Source organism: Salvelinus alpinus, chromosome 10, assembly GCF_045679555.1.
Source record: "Salvelinus alpinus chromosome 10, SLU_Salpinus.1, whole genome shotgun sequence".
In the NCBI taxonomy this organism is placed as follows: domain Eukaryota; kingdom Metazoa; phylum Chordata; class Actinopteri; order Salmoniformes; family Salmonidae; genus Salvelinus; species Salvelinus alpinus.
Window position 1 is genome coordinate 56,742,423 of NC_092095.1, and position 22,315 is coordinate 56,764,737.

General features: G+C 46.1%; 1 protein-coding gene across 3 annotated transcripts in view; it reads right to left on the reverse strand.

Annotated features, from left to right (window-relative positions):
* Positions 1 to 22,315, reverse strand: part of LOC139532353 (fibronectin type III domain-containing protein 3B-like) — a 121,427-nt gene that overhangs the window by 40,621 nt on the left and 58,491 nt on the right. For all 3 annotated transcript variants that reach the window (XM_071329820.1, XM_071329821.1, XM_071329819.1), the window contains 3 exons: positions 19,270 to 19,438; positions 17,709 to 17,851; positions 8,424 to 8,482 (listed from right to left, as the gene is read on the reverse strand). In XM_071329820.1, coding sequence (XP_071185921.1) covers positions 8,424 to 8,482; positions 17,709 to 17,851; positions 19,270 to 19,438 — 371 coding nt within the window. The remainder of the gene's footprint in view (positions 1 to 8,423; positions 8,483 to 17,708; positions 17,852 to 19,269; positions 19,439 to 22,315) is intronic.

Below are 22,315 nucleotides of genomic sequence, written 5' to 3' on the forward strand. Positions count from 1 at the left end.
GGGACAAACCACACCCACTGAATATCCAATCTGCCCTGGGAACAAAGCACACCCACTGAATACCCAATCTGCCCTGGGGACAAAACACATCCCCTGAATACCCAATCTGCCCTGGAGACAAACCACACACACTGAATACCCAATCTGCCCTGGGGATAAAGCACACCCACTGAATACTCAATCTGCCCTGGGGACAAAACACATCCCCTGAATACCCAATCTGCCCTGGAGACAAGCCACACCCACTGAATACTCAATCTGCCCTGGGGACAAAACACATCCCCTGAATACCCAATCTGCCCTGGAGACAAACCACACCCACTGAATACTCAATCTGCCCTGGGGACAAAACACATCCCCTGAATACCCAATCTGCCCTGGAGACAAACCACACACACTGAATACCCAATCTGCCCTGGGGATAAAGCACACCCACTGAATACTCAATCTGCCCTGGGGACAAAGCACACCCACTGAATACCCAATCTGCCCTGGAGACAAACCACATCCACTGAATACCCAATCTGCCCTGGGGACAAAGCACACCCACTGAATACCCAATCTGCCCTGGGGACAAACCACACCCACTGAATATCCAATCTGCCCTGGGAACAAAGCACACCCACTGAGTACCCAATCTGCCCTGGAGACAAACCACACACACTGAATACCCAATCTGCCCTGGAGACAAACCACACCCACTGAATACCCAATCTGCCCTGGGGATAAAGCACACCCACTGAATACCCAATCTGCCCCGGGGACAAGCCACATCCCCTGAATACCCAATTTGCCCTGGGGACAAACCACATCCACTGAATACCAAATCTGCCCTGGGGACAAACCACACCCACTGAATACCCAATCTGCCCTGGGGACAAACCACATCCACTGAATATCCAATCTGCCCTGGGGACAAACCACATCCACTGAATATCCAATCTACCCTGGGGACAAACCACACCCACTGAATATCCAATCTGCCCTGGAGACAAACCACACCCACTGAAAATCCAATCTGCCCTGGAGACAAACCACACCCACTGAATACCCAATCTGCCCTGGGGACAAACCACATCCACTGAATATCCAATCTACCCTGGGGACAAACCACACCCACTGAAAATCCAATCTGCCCTGGAGACAAACCACACCCACTGAATACCCAATCTGCCCTGGGGACAAACCACATCCACTGAATATCCAATCTACCCTGGGGACAAACCACACCCACTGAATATCCAATCTGCCCTGGGGACAAAACACATCCCCTGAATACCCAATCTGCCCTGGAGACAAACCACACACACTGAATACCCAATCTGCCCTGGGGATAAAGCACACCCACTGAATACTCAATCTGCCCTGGGGACAAAGCACACCCACTGAATACCCAATCTGCCCTGGAGACAAACCACATCCACTGAATACCCAATCTGCCCTGGGGACAAAGCACACCCACTGAATACCCAATCTGCCCTGGGGACAAACCACACCCACTGAATATCCAATCTGCCCTGGGAACAAAGCACACCCACTGAGTACCCAATCTGCCCTGGAGACAAACCACACACACTGAATACCCAATCTGCCCTGGAGACAAACCACACACACTGAATACCCAATCTGCCCTGGGGATAAAGCACACCCACTGAATACCCAATCTGCCCCGGGGACAAGCCACATCCCCTGAATACCCAATTTGCCCTGGGGACAAACCACATCCACTGAATACCAAATCTGCCCTGGGGACAAACCACACCCACTGAATACCCAATCTGCCCTGGGGACAAACCACATCCACTGAATATCCAATCTGCCCTGGGGACAAACCACATCCACTGAATATCCAATCTACCCTGGGGACAAACCACACCCACTGAATATCCAATCTGCCCTGGAGACAAACCACACCCACTGAAAATCCAATCTGCCCTGGAGACAAACCACACCCACTGAATACCCAATCTGCCCTGGGGACAAACCACATCCACTGAATATCCAATCTACCCTGGGGACAAACCACACCCACTGAAAATCCAATCTGCCCTGGAGACAAACCACACCCACTGAATACCCAATCTGCCCTGGGGACAAACCACATCCACTGAATATCCAATCTACCCTGGGGACAAACCACACCCACTGAATATCCAATCTGCCCTGGAGACAAACCACACCCACTGAATACCCAATCTGCCCTGGAGACAAACCACACCCACTGAATACCCAATCTGCCCTGGGGACAAACCACATCCACTGAATATCCAATCTGCCCTGGGGACAAACCACACCCACTGAATATCCAATCTGCCCTGGGGACAAAGCACATCCACTGAATATCCAATCTGCCCTGGGGACAAACCACACCCACTGAATATCCAATCTGCCCTGGGGACAAAGCACACCCACTGAATACCCAATCTGCCCTGGAGACAAACCACACCCACTGAATACCCAATCTGCCCCGGGGACAAACCACATCCACTGAATACCCAATCTGCCCTGGGGACAAACAACATCCACTGAATACCCCATCTACCCTGGGGACAAACAACATCCACTGAATACCCAATCTACCCTGGGGACAAACCACCTCCACTGAATACCCCATCTACCCTGGGGACAAATCACACCCACTGAATACCCAATCTACCCTGGGGACAAACCACATCCACTGAATACCCAATCTGCCCTGGGGACAATCCACATCCCCTGAATACCCAATCTGCCCTGGGGACAAACCACATCCACTGAATACCCAATCTGCCCTGGGGACAAACCACACCCACTGAATACCCAATCTGCCCTGGAGACAAACCACACACACTGAATACCCAATCTGCCCTGGGGACAAAGCACACCCACTGAATACCCAATCTGCCCTGGAGACAAACCACACACACTGAATACCCAATCTGCCCTGGGGACAAACCACACCCACTGAATACCCAATCTGCCCTGGAGACAAACCACATCCACTGAATACCCAATCTGCCCTGGGGACAAAGCACACCCACTGAATACCCAATCTGCCCTGGAGAAAAACCACATCCACTAAATACCCAATCTGCCCTGGGGACAAACCACACCCACTGAATACCCAATCTGCCCTGGGGACAAACCACACCCACTGAATACCCAATCTGCCCTGGGGACAAACCACACCCACTGAATACCCAATCTGCCCTGGGGACAAAACACATCCCACTGAATACCCAATCTGCCCTGGAGACAAACCACATCCCCTGAATACCCAATCTGCCCTGGGAACAAACCACATCCCCTGAATACCCAATCTGCCCTGGGAACAAACCACACCCACTGAATATCCAATCTGCCCTAGGAACATAGCACACCCACTGAGTACCCAATCTGCCCTGGAGACAAACCACACCCACTGAATACCCAATCTGCCCTGGGGACAAAGCACACCCACTGAATACCCAATCTGCCCTGGGGACAAACCACACCCACTGAATATCCAATCTGCCCTGGGAACAAAGCACACCCACTGAATACCCAATCTGCCCTGGGGACAAAACACATCCCCTGAATACCCAATCTGCCCTGGAGACAAACCACATCACACTGAATACCCAATCTGCCCTGGGGACAAAGCACACCCACTGAATACCCAATCTGCCCTGGGGACAAACCACACCCACTGAATATCCAATCTGCCCTGGGAACAAAGCACACCCACTGAATACCCAATCTGCCCTGGAGACAAACCACATCACACTGAATACCCAATCTGCCCTGGGAACAAAGCACATCCCACTGAATACCCAATCTGCCCTGGAGACAAACCACATCACACTGAATACCCAATCTGCCCTGGGGACAAAGCACACCCACTGAATACCCAATCTGCCCTGGGGACAAACCACACCCACTGAATATCCAATCTGCCCTGGGAACAAAGCACACCCACTGAATACCCAATCTGCCCTGGAGACAAACCACACCCACTGAATACCCAATCTGCCCTGGAGACAAACCACATCCACTGAATACCCAATCTGCCCTGGGGACAAACCACACCCACTGAATACCCAATCTGCCCTGGGAACAAAGCACACCCACTGAATACCCAATCTGCCCTGGAGACAAACCACACCCACTGAATACCCAATCTGCCCTGGAGACAAACCACACCCACTGAATATCCAATCTGCCCTGGGAGACAAAGCACACCCACTGAATACCCAATCTGCCCTGGGGACAAAACACATCCCCTGAATACCCAATCTGCCCTGGAGACAAACCACATCACACTGAATACCCAATCTGCCCTGGGGATAAAGCACACCCACTGAATACTCAATCTGCCCTGGGGACAAAACCACATCCCCTGAATACCCAATCTGCCCTGGGGACAAACCACACCCACTGAATATCCAATCTGCCCTGGGAACAAAGCACACCCACTGAATACCCAATCTGCCCTGGGGACAAAACACATCCCACTGAATACCCAATCTGCCCTGGAGACAAACCACATCACACTGAATACCCAATCTGCCCTGGGGATAAAGCACACCCACTGAATACTCAATCTGCCCTGGGGACAAAACACATCCCACTGAATACCCAATCTGCCCTGGAGACAAACCACACCCACTGAATACTCAATCTGCCCTGGGGACAAAACACATCCCCTGAATACCCAATCTGCCCTGGAGACAAACCACACCCACTGAATACTCCAATCTGCCCTGGGGACAAAACACATCCCACTGAATACCCAATCTGCCCTGGAGACAAACCACATCACACTGAATACCCAATCTGCCCTGGGGATAAAGCACACCCACTGAATACTCAATCTGCCCTGGGGACAAAGCACACCCACTGAATACCCAATCTGCCCTGGAGACAAACCACATCCACTGAATACCCAATCTGCCCTGGGGACAAAGCACACCCACTGAATACCCAATCTGCCCTGGGGACAAACCACACCCACTGAATATCCAATCTGCCCTGGGAACAAAGCACACCCACTGAGTACCCAATCTGCCCTGGAGACAAACCACACACACTGAATACCCAATCTGCCCTGGAGACAAACCACACACACTGAATACCCAATCTGCCCTGGGGATAAAGCACACCCACTGAATACCCAATCTGCCCCGGGGACAAGCCACATCCCCTGAATACCCAATTTGCCCTGGGGACAAACCACATCCACTGAATACCAAATCTGCCCTGGGGACAAACCACACCCACTGAATACCCAATCTGCCCTGGGGACAAACCACATCCACTGAATATCCAATCTGCCCTGGGGACAAACCACATCCACTGAATATCCAATCTACCCTGGGGACAAACCACACCCACTGAATATCCAATCTGCCCTGGAGACAAACCACACCCACTGAAAATCCAATCTGCCCTGGAGACAAACCACACCCACTGAATACCCAATCTGCCCTGGGGACAAACCACATCCACTGAATATCCAATCTACCCTGGGGACAAACCACACCCACTGAATATCCAATCTGCCCTGGGGACAAACCACACCCACTGAATACCCAATCTGCCCTGGGGACAAACCACATCCACTAAATACCTTATCTGCCCTGGGGACAAACCACACCCACTGAATACCCAATCTGCCCTGGGGATAAAACACACCCACTGAATACCCAATCTGCCCTGGAGACAAACCACACACACTGAATACCCAATCTGCCCTGGGGATAAAGCACACCCACTGAATATCCAATCTGCCCTGGGAACAAAGCACACCCACTGAATACTCAATCTGCCCTGGAGACAAACCACATCCACTGAATACCCAATCTGCCCTGGAGACAAAGCACACCCACTGAATACCCAATCTGCCCTGGGGATAAAGCACACCCACTGAATATCCAATCTGCCCTGGGAACAAAGCACACCCACTGAGTACCCAATCTGCCCTGGAGACAAACCACACACACTGAATACCCAATCTGCCCTGGAGACAAACCACACACACTGAATACCCAATCTGCCCTGGGGATAAAGCACACCCACTGAATACCCAATCTGCCCCGGGGACAAGCCACATCCCCTGAATACCCAATTTGCCCTGGGGACAAACCACATCCACTAAATACCAAATCTGCCCTGGGGACAAACCACACCCACTGAATACCCAATCTGCCCTGGGGACAAACCACACCCACTGAATATCCAATCTGCCCTGGGGACAAACCACATCCACTGAATATCCAATCTACCCTGGGGACAAACCACACCCACTGAATATCCAATCTGCCCTGGAGACAAACCACACCCACTGAAAATCCAATCTGCCCTGGAGACAAACCACACCCACTGAATACCCAATCTGCCCTGGGGACAAACCACATCCACTGAATATCCAATCTACCCTGGGGACAAACCACACCCACTGAAAATCCAATCTGCCCTGGAGACAAACCACACCCACTGAATACCCAATCTGCCCTGGGGACAAACCACATCCACTGAATATCCAATCTACCCTGGGGACAAACCACACCCACTGAATATCCAATCTGCCCTGGGGACAAACCACACCCACTGAATACCCAATCTGCCCTGGGGACAAACCACATCCACTGAATACCCAATCTACCCTGGGGACAAACCACATCCACTGAATACCCAATCTGCCCTGGGGACAAACCACACCCACTGAATACCCAATCTGCCCTGGGGACAAACCACATCCACTGAATACCAAATCTGCCCTGGGGACAAACCACACCCACTGAATACCCAATCTGCCCTGGGGACAAACCACATCTACTGAAAATCCAATCTGCCCTGGAGACAAACCACACCCACTGAATACCCAATCTGCCCTGGGGACAAACCACATCCACTGAATACCCAATCTGCCCTGGGGACAAACAACATCCACTGAATACCCCATCTACCCTGGGGACAAACAACATCCACTGAATACCCAATCTACCCTGGGGACAAACCACCTCCACTGAATACCCCATCTACCCTGGGGACAAATCACACCCACTGAATACCCAATCTACCCTGGGGACAAACCACATCCACTGAATACCCAATCTGCCCTGGGGACAAACCACATCCACTGAATACCCAATCTACCCTGGGGACAAAACACATCCATTTAATACCCAATCTGCCCTGGGGACAAACCACATCCACTGAATACCCCATCTACCCTGGGGACAAACAACATCCACTGAATACCCAATCTGCCCTGGGGACAAACCACATCCACTGAATATCCAATCTGCCCTGGGGACAAACCCCATCCACTGAATACCCCATCTACCCTGGGGACAAACCACATCCACTGAATACCCAATCTGCCCTGGGGACAAACAAGATCCACTGAATACCCCATCTACCCTGGGGACAAACCACACCCACTGAATACCCAATCTGCCCTGGGGACAAACCACATCCCAGAGACACACACTGAAGACGGTCTCATATGACCTCTCCCTCTAGAAGCCTCTAGAAGATAAGCTGAAAGTCTCTCTCTCTCTCATACTTCTAGAGTGTTCCTTAAGAATACTGTTCAGAAGATCCATTGTAGGGTCTTGTAGAGTCCTGTGTAGGTTTGCAAAGGGAGGGTATAGAAACTTTTATGGATTACTGGATTGGATATAATCTATCACAAGACATCTAGTGCCCCTTTTGGGTACCTCTGCCCCTCTGTGTGGCCTTATCACAAGTAAAATATATGAAATAATTTAATAAGATGATTTTCAAATAAAAAAATAGAATGACAAAGCTGTAAAACATTATCCTAAATATAAACAATCAATTTATTGAATACCATTGGTGTTTAATATGAGGGTTTCAGCATGAAATAACCTTTATATATTTTTAACACACTTTCATTTATTTTACTATGTCCAATATTTGTTTTTGTCAATGTTTTTGCATCAAACTGACAGTTGTGAACACAGTCAATAGTTGGAAGAGTTGCAGAGGTAGTAGAAAATAATGCCATTGTTGATTAGATGCTTTTATTCATTAATTAGCCGATTTTCTCTTGAACTATATGGTCTATCCACTAGAAACTCATGGATAATATGGGCACAGATATAACAAATTAATACTATATATGAAGAATATAAAAAGTTATTCTAGTATAGATGACCAAAGTTTCGATTGAATGCCATAGATTTTCTGTTAATTACCAAAATTACTGAAGATTCCGGTAACTTTGGCAAATTACCGGTAGCGTTGTAGCCCTAGCCCTGTGTGATGAGGTGGTACAATACTGCCCCTGTGTGGTCAGGTTGGGGACTGCAGGTGTTCTGGGCTCCAAAGGACATACTGCTCTGTGAGGAAGAAGCCTTTAGGTACAGATGTCTTTGTCTGCGAGTGTGTGTGTGTGTGTGTGTGTGTGTCTGCGTGTGTGTATGTGTGTGACTGACCTGTGGTTTGTCGATGGCGGAGAGCACTTCCTGAACTCTCTTTGCCTCCGAGTCGTGATCTGAGGAGAGAGAACAGACACAACATTACCACAAACTAGTGTGTTTCTGCCCTTGTGTGAGAGGGTGAAATTACAGCTAAGCACCACCAGAGGGCAGGCTGAGCTGTCATATACAGTATGTACAGTATGTACAGACCCCAACCTGGATTACTGCCTAGGTCTGCCCTCTGTTCTGTTGTCTGCTCATAAAACAGGGGGCCGGTTCCAGTCTCACACACACACACACACACACGTCCAGTGGCAGAGCATGTCTAGGGGTGATTTAGTAGTGGGTCGGGTTTAGCGCTGGGGTGTGTGTGTGTGTGTGTGTGTGTGTGTGTGTGTGTGTGTGTGTGTGTGTGTGTGTGTGTGTGTGTGTGTGTGTGTGTGTGTGTGTGTGTGTGTGTGTGTGTGTGCAATGGAAGTTTTTCCCCAGAGTGTGTAGTGTGTGTGTGTGTGTGTGTGTAATCCCTATACCAGAGTTGCTTCAGACAGGAGCAGAGCTGCTTTCTCCATCAGAGCAGAGTTTACTAAATTACCCAGAAAGAGAGAGAAAAAGAGAAAAAGAGAGAGAGAGAGAGAGAGAGGGATTAGAACACAGAAGAGGAGTGGAGGAGGAGAAGAAAAGAAGGGATGTTTATCAGGATGGAGAGAAAAGTGAGGAACGCAGAGAGGAGGAGTACAGGGTTTATGTGAGGGGTCATCTTCAAGACCCTGGTGCTGGCCTACTGAGCAGCAAGGGGAACTGGCCCTCCCTACCTTCAGGCTATGCTCAAACCCTACACCCCAACCCAAGCACTCCATTCCTCCACCTCTGGTCTCTTGGCCCACCCACCCCTAGAATAAAATAAAGGCACTTCAGTTTTCCCCACTAGCACTGATTTTGCTGAGAGACTTTGTTGAGGGTAACTGTACTTACGATCGTAACGTGTTGTTGTCTCACCTACCTATCTTAAGATTAATGCACTAATTGTAAACCGCTCTGGATAAAAGCGTCTGCTAAATGACTAAAATGGGTGTAGGGTGATTACACAATCACGGTGTTCCAGTTCTGTGACATCATCAGCAGGCGCAGCAGATGCAGGGGGAGGGGCTTGTCAGACGGTGAATATATATCAAAGTGTGTCTGGGTGTATTTTTTTATTTTTTTATTTAACCAGGTAGGCCAGTTGAGAACAAGTTCTCATTTACAACTGCGACCTGGCCAAGATAAAGCAAAGCAGTGCGACACAAACAACAACACAGAGTTACACATGGAATAAACAAACGTACAGTCAATAACACAATAGAAAAAAATCTATATACAGTGTGTGCAAATGAGGTAAGATAAGGGAAGTAAGGTAATAAATAGGCCGTAGTGGCGAAGTAATTACAATTTAGCAATTAAACACTGGAGTGATAGATGTATAGAAGATGAATGTGCAAGTAGAGATACTGGGGTGCAAAGGAGCAAAAAATAATAATAACAAAATGGGGATGAGGTAGTTTGGATGGGCTATTTACAGATGGGCTATGTACAGTTGCAATGATCTGTGAGCTGCTCTGACAGCTGATGCTTAAAGGTAGTGAGGGAGATATGACTCTCCAGCTTCAGTGATTTTTGCAATTCGTTCCAGTCATTGGCAGCAGAGAACTGGAAGGAAAGGCGGCCAAAAGAGGAATAGGCTTTGGGGGTGATCAGTGAGATATACCTGCTGGAACGCGTGCTACGGGTGGGTGCTGCTATGGTGACCAGTGAGCTGAGATAAGGCGGGGCTTTACCTAACAGACTTCTAGATGACCTGGAGCCAGTGGGTTTGGTGACAAATATGAAGCAAGGGCCAGCCAACGAGAGCATATAGGTCGCAGTGGTGGGTAGTATATGGGGCTTTGGTGACAAAACGGATGGCACTGTGATAGACTGCATCCAATTTGCTGAGTAGAGTGTTGGAGGCTATTTTGTAACTGACATCGCCGAAGTCAAGGATCGGTAGGATGGTCAGTTTTACGAGGGTATGTTTGGCAGCATGAGTGAAGGATGCTTTGTTGCGAAATAGGAAGCCAATTCTAGATTTAATTTTGGATTGGAGATGCTTCATGTGAGTCTGGAAGGAGAGTTTACAGTCTAACCAGACACCTAGGTATTTGTAATTGTCCACATATTCTAAGTCAGAACTGCCCAGAGTAGTGATGCTGGACGGGCGGGCAGGTGCGGGCAGCGATCGGCTGAAGAGCATGCATTTCGTTTTACTTGCATTTAAGAGCAGTTGGAGGCCACGGAAGGAGAGTTGTATGGCATTGAAGCTCGTCTGGAGGTTAGTTAACACAGTGACCAAGGAAGGGCCAGAAGTATACAGAATGGTGTCGTCTGCGTAGAGGTGGATCAGAGAATCACCACCAGCAAGAGCGACATCATTGATGTATACAGAGAAAAGAGTCGGCCCGAGAATTGAACCCTGTGACACCCCCATAGAGACTGCCAGAGGTCCGGACAACAGGCCCTCCGATTTGACACACTGAACTCTGTCTGAGAAGTAGTTGGTGAACCAGGCGAGGCAGTCATTTGAGAAACCAAGGCTGTTGAGTCTGCCGATGAGAATATGGTGATCGACAGAGTCGAAAACCTTGGCCAGGTCGATGAATACGGCTGCACAGTGTTGTCTCTTATCAATGGCGGTTATGATGTCGTTTAGGACCTTGAGCGTGGCTGAGGTGCACCCATGACCAGCTCGGAAACCAGATTGCATAGCGGAGAAGGTACGGTGGGATTCAAAATGGTCGGTGATCTGTTTGTTAACTTGGCTTTCAAAGACCTTAGAAAGGCAGGGCAGGATGGATATAGGTCTGTAGCAGTTTGGGTCTAGAGTGTCTCCTCCTTTGAAGAGGGGGATGACCGCGGCAGCTTTCCAATCTTTGGGGATCTCAGACAATACGAAAGAGAGGTTGAACAGGCTAGTAATAGAGGTTGCAACAATTTTAGAAAAAGAGGGTCCAGATTGTCTAGCCCGGCTGATTTGTAGGGGTCCAGATTTTGCAACTCTTTCAGAACATCAGCTATCTGGATTTGGGTGAAGGAGAAATGGGGGAGGTTTGGGTAAGTTGTTGTGGGGGGTGCAGGGCTGTTGACCGGGGTAGGGGTAGCCAGGTGGAAAGCATGGCCAGCCGTAGAAAAATGCTTATTGAAATTCTCAATTATAGTGGATTTATCGGTGGTGACAGAGTTTCCTAGCCTCAGTGGTGGGCAGCTGGGAGGAGGTGCTCTTATTCTCCATGGACTTTACAGTGTCCCAGCACTTTTTGAAGATTGTGCTACAGGATGCACATTTCTGTTTAAAAATCAGGCAGTCAGGTCTGGAGTGTTCCTGGTTCTACATTTTTAAATGGGGCATGCTTATTTAAGATGGTGTAAAAAATATACTTTTACAAACTAGAAACAATGAACTGAAGGAACGGAGGAGAGAGGGAGATATAGAGAGAAAGAAAGAGAGGTACGGTGCCATGAAAAAGCCCCCTTTCTGATTTTAGCATATTGTTGATACTGAATGTTATCAGATCTTCAACCAGAAGCTAATATTAGATCAAGGGAACCTGAGTTTACAAATAACAAAAAAAATGGATACTTATTTTATTTAATTAACAAAGTTATGCAACGACCAATTCCCCCGTGTGAAAAAGTAATTTCCCCCTCACACTCAATAAGTGGTTGTACCACCTTTAGCAGCGGCGACTGCTACCAAACGCTTCCTGTAGTTGTTGATCAGTCTTTCACGTCGCTGTGGAGGAATTTTGTCCCACTCTTACATGCAGAACTGCTTAAACTGCTTGTTTCAAATCCTGCCACAACATCTCATTTGGGATTAGGTCTGGACTTTGACTGGTCCTTTCCAAAACTTCAAATGTTTAGCTTTTTAACCATTTTCATGTAGACTTGATTGTGTGTTTTGGATCATTGGCTTGCTGCATGACCCAGCTGCGCTTCAGATTCCGCTCACAGACGGGTGACCTGACATTCTCCTGTAGAACTTTTTGGATGACATGGGTCCCATTATGCCTGGTGAAAACCAAACACTGCATTCCACAGTAAGAACCTTACACCAATGGTCAAGCATAACTTTTTGCATAAATCTGTTTATGAAATAAATGAAATAAGTATGTATTTGTTCACTCAGGTTCCCTACTAGGTTTTGGTTGAAGATCTGATATTATTCAGTATCAAAAATATGCAAAAGTAGATTTTCTTTTTGAAGGGGGCAAATACCATTTCACAGCACTGTAGAGATAGAGGGTGAGAGAGATATAAGATAAAGAGAGCAAAAGGAGAATGAGAGAAAAAGAAACAGAGCGATAGAAAAAGAAGCCTGCAGGGTGAGTTCAACAGCGTTTTCATCTATGCATAGTGAGCATTCCATCTGCTAAACAGCTGGCCTCCTTAACACACACTCGTTTTTCTATCCTTGTGGGGACCTCAAATGTATTTCCATTCAAAATCCTATTTTCCCTAACCCATAACCCTAACCCTAATTGTTAGCACCACACACACACACACACACACACACACACACACACACACACACACACACACACACACACACACACACACACACACACACACACACACACACACACACACACACACACACTTGTTGAGACCTGTCTGAGAAGGTTTGTAGTTTAGTTTGACAGTTTAGTTCTCATGGACAGAGACCATGGTTTACAGAGAGGATTAGTGTGTGTGTGTGTGTGTGTGTGTGTGTGTGTGTGTGTGTGTGTGTGTGTGTGTGTGTGTGTGTGTGTTACCTTCATAGAGGAGAGATGTACGTCTGAGGTGCCAAGAGACACAGGAATTCTGCCGCTCTTCCTGGAAGGCAACAGTGTGTGTGTGTGTGTGTGTGTGTGTGTGTGTGTGTGTGTGTGTGTGTGTGTGTGTGTGTGTGTGTGTGTGTGTCCAACCATACCTTCATAGAGGAGAGATGTACGTCTGAGGTGCCAAGAGACACAGGAATTCTGCCGCTCTTCCTGGAAGGCAACAGTGTGTGTGTGTGTGTGTGTGTGTGTGTGTGTGTGTGTGTGTGTGTGTGTGTGTGTGTGTGTGTGTGTGTGTGTGTTGGCTGAAGCGTTGGGAACTCTGAGATGGTAGCAGTACAGTTTCAACCCAGGTGAACAAGGAAATGTGTTAATATCACTGTTCTGAAGATCATTAATTCATCTACAGTTGAAGTCGTAAATATATATACCCTTAGATTGGAGTCATTAAAACTAGTTTTTCAACCACTCCACAAATTTCTTGTTAACAAACTATAGTTTTGGCAAGTCGGTTAGGACATCTACTTTGTGCATGACACAAGTAATTTTTCCAACAATTGTTTACAGACAGATTATTTCACTTATACTTCACTGTATCACAAAGAAAATTATGTAATGGCTTTAGAAGCTTCTGATAGTCTAATTGACATAATTTGAGTCAATTGGAGGTGTACCTATGGATGTATTCAAAGGCCTACCTTCCAACTCAGTGCCTCTTTGCTTGACATCATGGGAAAATCAAAAGAAATCAGCCAAGACCTCAGAAAATATATTTGTCATCCCGCTCAGGAAGGAGATGTGTTCTGTCTCCTACAGATGAACGTACTTTGGTGCGAAAAGTGCAAATCAATCCCAGAACAACAGCAAAGGACCTTGTGAAGATGCTGGAGGAAACAGGTACAAAAGTATCTATATCCACAGTAAAACGAGTCCTATATCGACATAACCTGAAAGGCCACTCAGCAAGGAAGAAGCCACTGCTCCAAAACTGCCATAAAAAAGCCAGACTACAGTTTGCAAATGCACATGGGGACAAAGATTGTACTTTTTGGAGAAATGTCCTCTGGTCTGATGAAACAAAAATAGAACTGTTTGGCCATAATGACCATCATTATGTTTGGAGGAAAAAGGGGGAGGCTTGCAAGCCGAAGAACACCATCCCAACCGTGAAGCACAGGGGTGGCAGCATCATGTTGTGGGGGTGCTTTGCTGCAGGAGGGACTGGTACACTTCACAAAATAGATGGCATCATGAGGGAGGAAAATGATGTGGATATATTGAAGCAACATCTCAAGACATCAGTCAGGAAGTTAAAGCTTGGTCGCAAACGGGTCTTCCAAATGGACAATGACCCCAAGCATACTTCCAAAGTTGTGGAAAAATGGCTTAAGGACAACAAAGTCAAGGTATTGGAGTCGCCATCACAAAGCCCTGACCTCAATCCCATAGAAAATGTGTGGGCAGAACTGAAAAAGCGTGTGCGAGCAAGGAGTCCTACAAACCTGACTCAGTTACACCAGCTCTGTCAGGAGGAGTGGGCCAAAATTCACCCAACTTATTGTGGGAAGCTTGGGGAAGGCTACCTGAAACGTTTGACCCAAGTTAAACAATTTATAGGCAATGCTACCAAATACTAATTGAGCGTATGTAAACTTCTGACCCACTGGGAATGTGATGAAAGAAATAAAAGCTGAAATAAATCATTCTCTCTGCTATTATTCTGACATTTCACATTCTTAAAATAAAGTGGTGATCCTAACTGACCTAAGACAGGGAATTTTTACTAGGATTAAATGTCAGGAATTGTGAAAAACTGAGTTTAAATGTATTTGGCTAAGGTGTATGTAAACTTCCGACTTCAACTGTAAATCAGATGGTAATGATAGCCTGATGATATGCAGCTCTGCACTAGCCAACATTATGTAGATGTGTGTAAGAGACACTTGTAAGAATAAGACTGAGTCAGACTGGACTTGTACTCCTTGAACCAGCTGACACAGACAGGCAGGCAAGCAGGCCCTTATTTGGGTGGGGCGGGTGGGGGAGACCTATTACCATAGGAACACAGGCAAAACCATGGAGGGTGGGAGAGCGTACACACTTACGGAGAGTCACTATGACAACGTGGTTTATTTTAAAAGGCCTGAGTCATGCTAAGGTCAGGGGTCGGATGTGTTAATGAACTAAACGAGCACTTACCTCTCTCTCTCTCTCTCTCTCTCTCTCTCTCTCTCTCTCTCTCTCTCTCTCTCGCTCTCTCGCTCTCTCTCGCTCTCTCTCGCTCTCTCTCGCTCTCTGGGGATGACATCATCTTACGTCAAAGTCTTTTGTTTTAAACGTGTCAGGGGACGTCTATTTTCTTTCCACTCCTTCTCTCTCCTTTCCTCCCCCTTTCCTCCTCTCCTCAAAGTACACATTCTACAGTATAACCAACATGGACTGGCCACGTCATTTACCTAAAATCACTGCTCTCTACAGAGAAATGATGCCGCGTTCAAAACAACTCGGAACTCAGAAATCTCTGACTTCGGAATTCAGTACATTCAACACAGCTGTGAACTCTGGGTAAATGGTCATCCAACTTGGAATTACTACCAAGTACCAAGTCGGGAACTTGGACATCTTTCTAGGGCTCCAACTTTCTGACCTGAAGACTACTGACGTCATCTTGAAAGCACCACTAGAATTACAGAAAGGTGCTGCAGTTAGGATGACGTAGAACCAACATGGCGGACAAAGGCACATCTGTTTCAGTTGAAATCTAAGCTCTACTGAGAAACTGCAACGCTGGCATTGATCCACCATGGGACATCAGTTTCCTGAAATCACTGCTCTCTACAGATAAACTGCACCGCTGACGTAGATCCATCATGGAGAAAAGAGGCACATCTGATTGTGTTTAGAGCGGCTCAGTTCTAAGGAAGAGCGGTGGGCTTTACTGACTGTCTTGACTGACTGGTAGCCAAGCACATTACTGGACTATAGTACATTAGCCAATAGACACACAAACACACACGTCCAGGAGGGCACAGAGCAAAGTCTGCAGCGTGGGTGTGTGTTTGTGTGTGAGTGTGAACCCTGTCTGGTGTTCCAGACAGTGTGTGTGTGTGTGTGTGTGTGTGTGTGTGTGTGTGTGTGTGTGTGTGTGTGTGTGTGTGTGTGTGTGTGTGTGTGTGTGATACTCATGGTTGAAAGCAGAGGGCCAAGCAGTAGATTAGACAGATGGAATGTTCTCTCTCTCAGTCCTTTCTATATCTCTCTTTCTCTCCCTTTGTCTCTCATCCCCCTCTCACTCTCTCTACTATCTTTCTCTCCACTCAGTCTACCACCGAGCTTTTCAATCGCTCTCATATGATCTTTTCTGACTTTTAATTCCCCTGTCCCTCTATCATACTCTTCTCTTTTTCTCCCCCTCTCTCTCTTTCACTCTCATGCTCTGATTGTTTTAGAGGAAGCCCAGTCACGGGGTGTGTGTGTGTGTGTGTGTTGTAGCCGAGTCAGCCTGATCTCCAGTCCAGGACTGAGACCCTGCTAGACCATCAGAAAGACACAGATACTCCTAGACATACACTGACATGTACTGTACGTGTGTGTGTGTGTGTGTGTGTGTGTGTGTGTGTGTGTGTGTGTGTGTGTGTGTGTGTGTGTGTGTGTGTGTGTGTGTGTGTGTGTGTGTGTGTGTGTGTGTGTGTGTGTGTGTGTGTGTGTGTGTGTGTGAAGATACTGAGTTGGTCAAAGCTCATCAGGCTCTCCCTCTTTCCATGATGTCACCACCCAGCCCAACAAACACCCCTTACACCTGGCCTCAATGGAACATTCCCCTGCCCCCGGACTGTACAGCCGGGCTGGTCCAAAGCTGAAATGGGGGTCTGAGAGGTGGTTTGAACTGCTTCTTTGGGATTAACTCTGGTGTCTCTCAGCAGGCCTGTCTGTCACCACCTCTGCACACAGGCCAGCGAGATAGAGATGTGTGTGTTTGAAAGAGAGCTCAAAGGGTTCCTTCATGGAGAACAGGACTCAACAGATATGTACTGTACCTCACCCCTCTTCCCTCTCTCCCCTCACCTCCACTCCTCTCCTCACTACCTCTCCTCTCTCCGATCCTGCCCCCCCTCCCAGACAAGGCCAGTATTGTAGAGGGAGAAACCGATAGGTCTCGGAAAAGATTCAGCTATGTGGTTACCTAGACAACCCCTTCTCTCCCCCCTCCCTCCCTTTCCACCTCTCCTCTCCACCTCAGTAAGGCACCATTCATATTTTTCTCTCTTTCATTGAGAAGAAAAGAGAGAGAGACATCGGAAGAGTATTCACTTATCTGTGTGTGTGTGTGTGTGTGTGTGTGTGTGTGTGTGTGTGTGTGTGTGTGTGTGTGTGTGTGTGTGTGTGTGTGTGTGTGTGTGTGTGTGCGTGCGTGCGTGCGTGCGTGCGTGCGTGTGTGCCTGCGTGTGTGTGTGCGTGTGTTTACCTTGCTGTGATTGTGTGTGTGTGTCTGGCTCGTTGCTCCTTGGGCTGCTCCGTAGTTGTCGTCGTTCCGGCTTCTTCCCTCCTGGACTGTTAGCTCCGCCCATTGACCCCAACGACCCTAGCGAAGGGATGTGGCTCTTCCCGCTGTAACCAATCAAATACAACCAAACTTTATTGACAAAAACTGTATGGAAATCATCTCAGTAGACTTTACAATGACAATAGACCCAACACATGCTCTTAAAACACAGAGTCTAATAGTTTGCATGTGTTTTAGACAACCTCATCCTTCCATAGGAAAACAATGTCTGGTGAAAGTCTGTAACTTCCATAGGAAAACAATGTCTGGTGAAAGTCTGTAACTTCCATAGGAAAACAATGTCTGGTGAAAGTCTGTAACTTCCATAGGAAAACAATGTCTGGTGAAAGTCTGTAACTTCCATAGGAAAACAATGTCTGGTGAAAGTCTGTAACTTCCATAGGAAAACAATGTCTGGTGAAAGTCTCACTTCCATAGGAAAACAATGTCTGGTGAAAGTCTGTAACTTCCATAGGAAAACAATGTCTGGTGAAAGTCTCACTTCCATAGGAAAACAATGTCTGGTGAAAGTCTGTAACTTCCATAGGAAAACAATGTCTGGTGAAAGTCTGTAACTTCCATAGGAAAATAATGTCTGGTGAAAGTCTGTAACTTCCATAGGAAAATAATGTCTGGTGAAAGTCTAACTTCCATAGGAAAACAATGTCTGGTGAAAGTCTAACTTCCATAGGAAAATAATGTCTGGTGAAAGTCTAACTTCCATAGGAAAACAATGTCTGGTGAAAGTCTAACTTCCATAGGAAAATAATGTCTGGTGAAAGTCTAACTTCCATAGGAAAATAATGTCTGGTGAAAGTCTAACTTCCATAGGAAAACAATGTCTGGTGAAAGTCTAACTTCCATAGGAAAATAATGTCTGGTGAAAGTCTGTAACTTGTCTATAGTGTCTCTCCCGTCTGCATTATGGCTATAGATCTCAGACTTGTAGATCAAGTTGATCACTAGTAAAACCAGTAACTAGTCTAAACTACTAACTAGTCTGTAACTTGTCTCTAATTATAAGGCTAGTCTTTTCACACTTGTAGAGAAAGAAACTAGTCTCTACGCTCTAACTAGTATTGTAACTAGTCTCTAACTAGTATTGTAACTAGTCTCTAACTAGTATTGTAACTAGTCTCTAACTAGTATTGTATCTAGTGTTTACGTATTACTGTAAGTACAGTTTCTCACAGCAGGAAAATGATCCTGCAGCAACAGGAAATGTGAATTATTATGTGGATTATAATTAATGGACATTTTTGTAGCGGTTGACACATTTTCCGTTAGGGCAAATAAAGTCTGACATTTTAAAGTGAAAATGACAAACTTTAGAAGCCTTATTAAACCATGAACACGCGACAAGTTAGCATTTCTTGCTGGCGCAGGAAAGTTCTCTGCGACAACGGAGTGCTGAAATTAAGATAGTACATCTGTAGTCTCTAACTAGTTGAACTAGTCTCTAACACCAGGACTATTCTCTGACCTGTATTCATTGTGGCTGGAGCCCAGAGGCTTGTACAGGGAGGAGGGAGGAGAGTTGAGCCTGTTCTGTCGCTCCAGCTGTCTCTGCTCCTTTATCTTCTTAGGCTGGGGCTTGCTATAGCTCTCCTCTCTACCAATGTAGCTGGACATGCCATACACTGGGATTATCTCTGGGAGACGGAGAGATGGAGCGGGTGAATAGGGAGGGAGAGAGGGAGAGGAAAGTGAGAGAAGGAAAGACGAGAGAGGGAGTTAGCTATGTCATTTAGGTGTTTGTATATACACTGAGTGGACAAAACATTAAGGACACCTGCTACAGACATAGACGGACCAGGTGAATCCAGGTGAAAGATATGATCCCTTATTGATGTCACTTGTTGAATCCACTTCAATCAGTGTAGATGAAGGGGAGGAGACAGGTTAAAGAAAGAGTTGCAAGCCTTGAGACAATTGAGACATGGATTATGTGCGTGTGCCATTCAGAGGGTGAATGGACAAGACAAAATAAGCGCCTTTGAACGGGTTATGTAGTAGGTGCCAGGCGCACCGGTTTGAGTGTGTCAAGAACTGCAATGCTGCTGGGTTTTTCACACTCAACAGTTTCCTGTGTGTATCAAGAATGGTCCACCACCCAAAGGACATCCAGCCAACTTGATACAACTATGGGTCCATTAAGAGTCAACATGGGCCAGCATCCCTGTGGAACGCTTTCGACACCTTGTAGAGTCCATGCCCTGACGGATTGAGTCTGTCCTGAGGGCAAAGAGGGGGGGGGGGGGGTGCAACTCAATATTAAGGTGATCCTAATGTTTTGTACACTTAGTGTATATATAAACAGTACCAGTCAAAAGTTTGGACACACCTACTCATTCCAGGGTTTTTCTTATTTTTTTATACTATTTTCCGCATTGTAGAATAATAGTGAAGACATCAAAACTATGAAATAACACATATGGGATCCTGTAGTAACCAAAAAAGTGTTCAACAAATCAAAATATATTTTACATTTGAGATTCTTCAAAGTAGCCACCCTTTGCCTTGATGACAGCTTTGCACACTCTTGGCATTCTCTCAACCAGCTTCATGAGGTAGTCACCTGGAATGCATTTCAATTAACAGGTGTGCCTTATTAAAAATTAATTTGTGGAATTTTTCCTTCTTACTGCGTTTGAGACAATCAGTTGTGTTGTGACAAGGTAGGGGTGGTATACAGAAGATAGCCCAATTTGGTAAAAGACCAAATTCATATTATGGCAAGAACAGCTCAAATAAGCAAAGAGAAACAACAGTCCATCACTACTTTAAGACATGAAGTGCAGGCAATGTGGAAAATTTCAAGAACTTTTCAAGTTTCTTCAAGTGCAGTAGCAAAAACCATCAAGCGCTATGATGAAACTGGCTCTCATGAGGACCGCCACAGGAAAGGAAGACCCAGAGTTACCTCTGCTGCAGAGGATAAGTTCATTCGATTTACCAGCCTCAGAAATTGCCGCCCAAATAAATGCTTCCCAGAGTTCAAGTAACAGACACATCTCAACATCAACTTTTCAGAGGAGACTGTGTGAATCAGGCCTTCATGGTCGAATTGCTGCAAAGAAACCACTACTAAAGGACACCAATAATAATAAGAGACTTGATTGGGCCAAGAAACACAAGCAATGGACATTAGACCGGTGGAAATCTGTCCTTTGGTCTGAGTCCAAATTTGAGATTTTTGTTTCCAACCGCCATGTCTTTGTGAGACGCAGAGTAGGTGGACGGATGATCTCTGCATGTGTGGTTCCCACTGTGAAGCATGGAGGAGGAGGTGTGATGGTGTGGGGGTGCTTTGCTGGTGACACTGTTAGTGATTTATTTAGAAGTCAAGGCACACTTAACCAGCATGGCTATCACAGCATTTTGCAGCGATATGCCATCCCATCTGATTTGTGCTTAGTGGGACTATCATTTGTTTTTCAACAGGACAATGACCCAACACACCTCCAGGCCGTCTGGGATTTTTGACCGAGAAGGAGAGTGATGGAGTACTGCATAAGATGACCTGGCCTCCACAATCACCCTACCTCAACCCAATGGAGATGGTTTGGGATGAGTTGGACCTCAGATTGAAGGAAAAGTAGCCAACAATTGCTCAGCATATGTGGGAACTCCTTCAAGACTGTTAGAAAAGCATTCCAAGTGAAGCTGGTTGAGAGAATGCCAAAAATGTGCAAAGCTGTCATCAAGGCAAAGGGTGGCTACTTTGAAGGATCTAAAATATATTTTGATTTGTTGAACACGTTTCTGGTTACTACATGATTCCATATGTGTTATTTCATTATTCTACAATGTAGAAAATAGTAAAAAATTTAATTAAATTAATGAGTAGGAATGTCCAAACTTTTGACTGGCACTGTATATATCTCCAGTGGTGTAAAGTACTTAAGTAAAAATACTTTAAAGTACTACTTAAGTAGTTTTGGGGGTTTCTGTACTTTACTATATATATTTTTGACAACTTTTACTTTTACTCCACTACATTCCCAAAGAAAATAATGTATTTTCTACTCCATATATTTTCTCTGACACACAAAGTACTCGTTACATTTTAAATGCTTAGCAGGACAGGAACATTTTTCAATTCACGCACTTAAAGAGAAAATCCCTGGTCATCCCTACTGCATCTGATCTGGCAGACTCACTAAACACAAATGCTTTGTTTGTAAATTATGTCTGAGTGTTGGAGTGTACCCCTGGCTATCAATAAAAAAATAAAAAATAAAACTGTGCCATCTGGTTTGCTTAATATAATGAATTTGAAATTATTTATACTTTTACTTTTGATACTTAAGTATATTTTAGCAATTACATTTACTTAAGTATATTTAAAACCAAATACTTTTAGTAGTATTTTACTGGGTGACGTTCACTTTTACTTGAGTCATTTTCTATTAAGGTATCTTTACTTTTACTCAAGTATGACAATTGAGTACTTTTCCCACGATGGTATACAGTGGGGAGAACAAGTATTGGATACACTGCGACAGCCCCGAAACCTGAAGGATCTG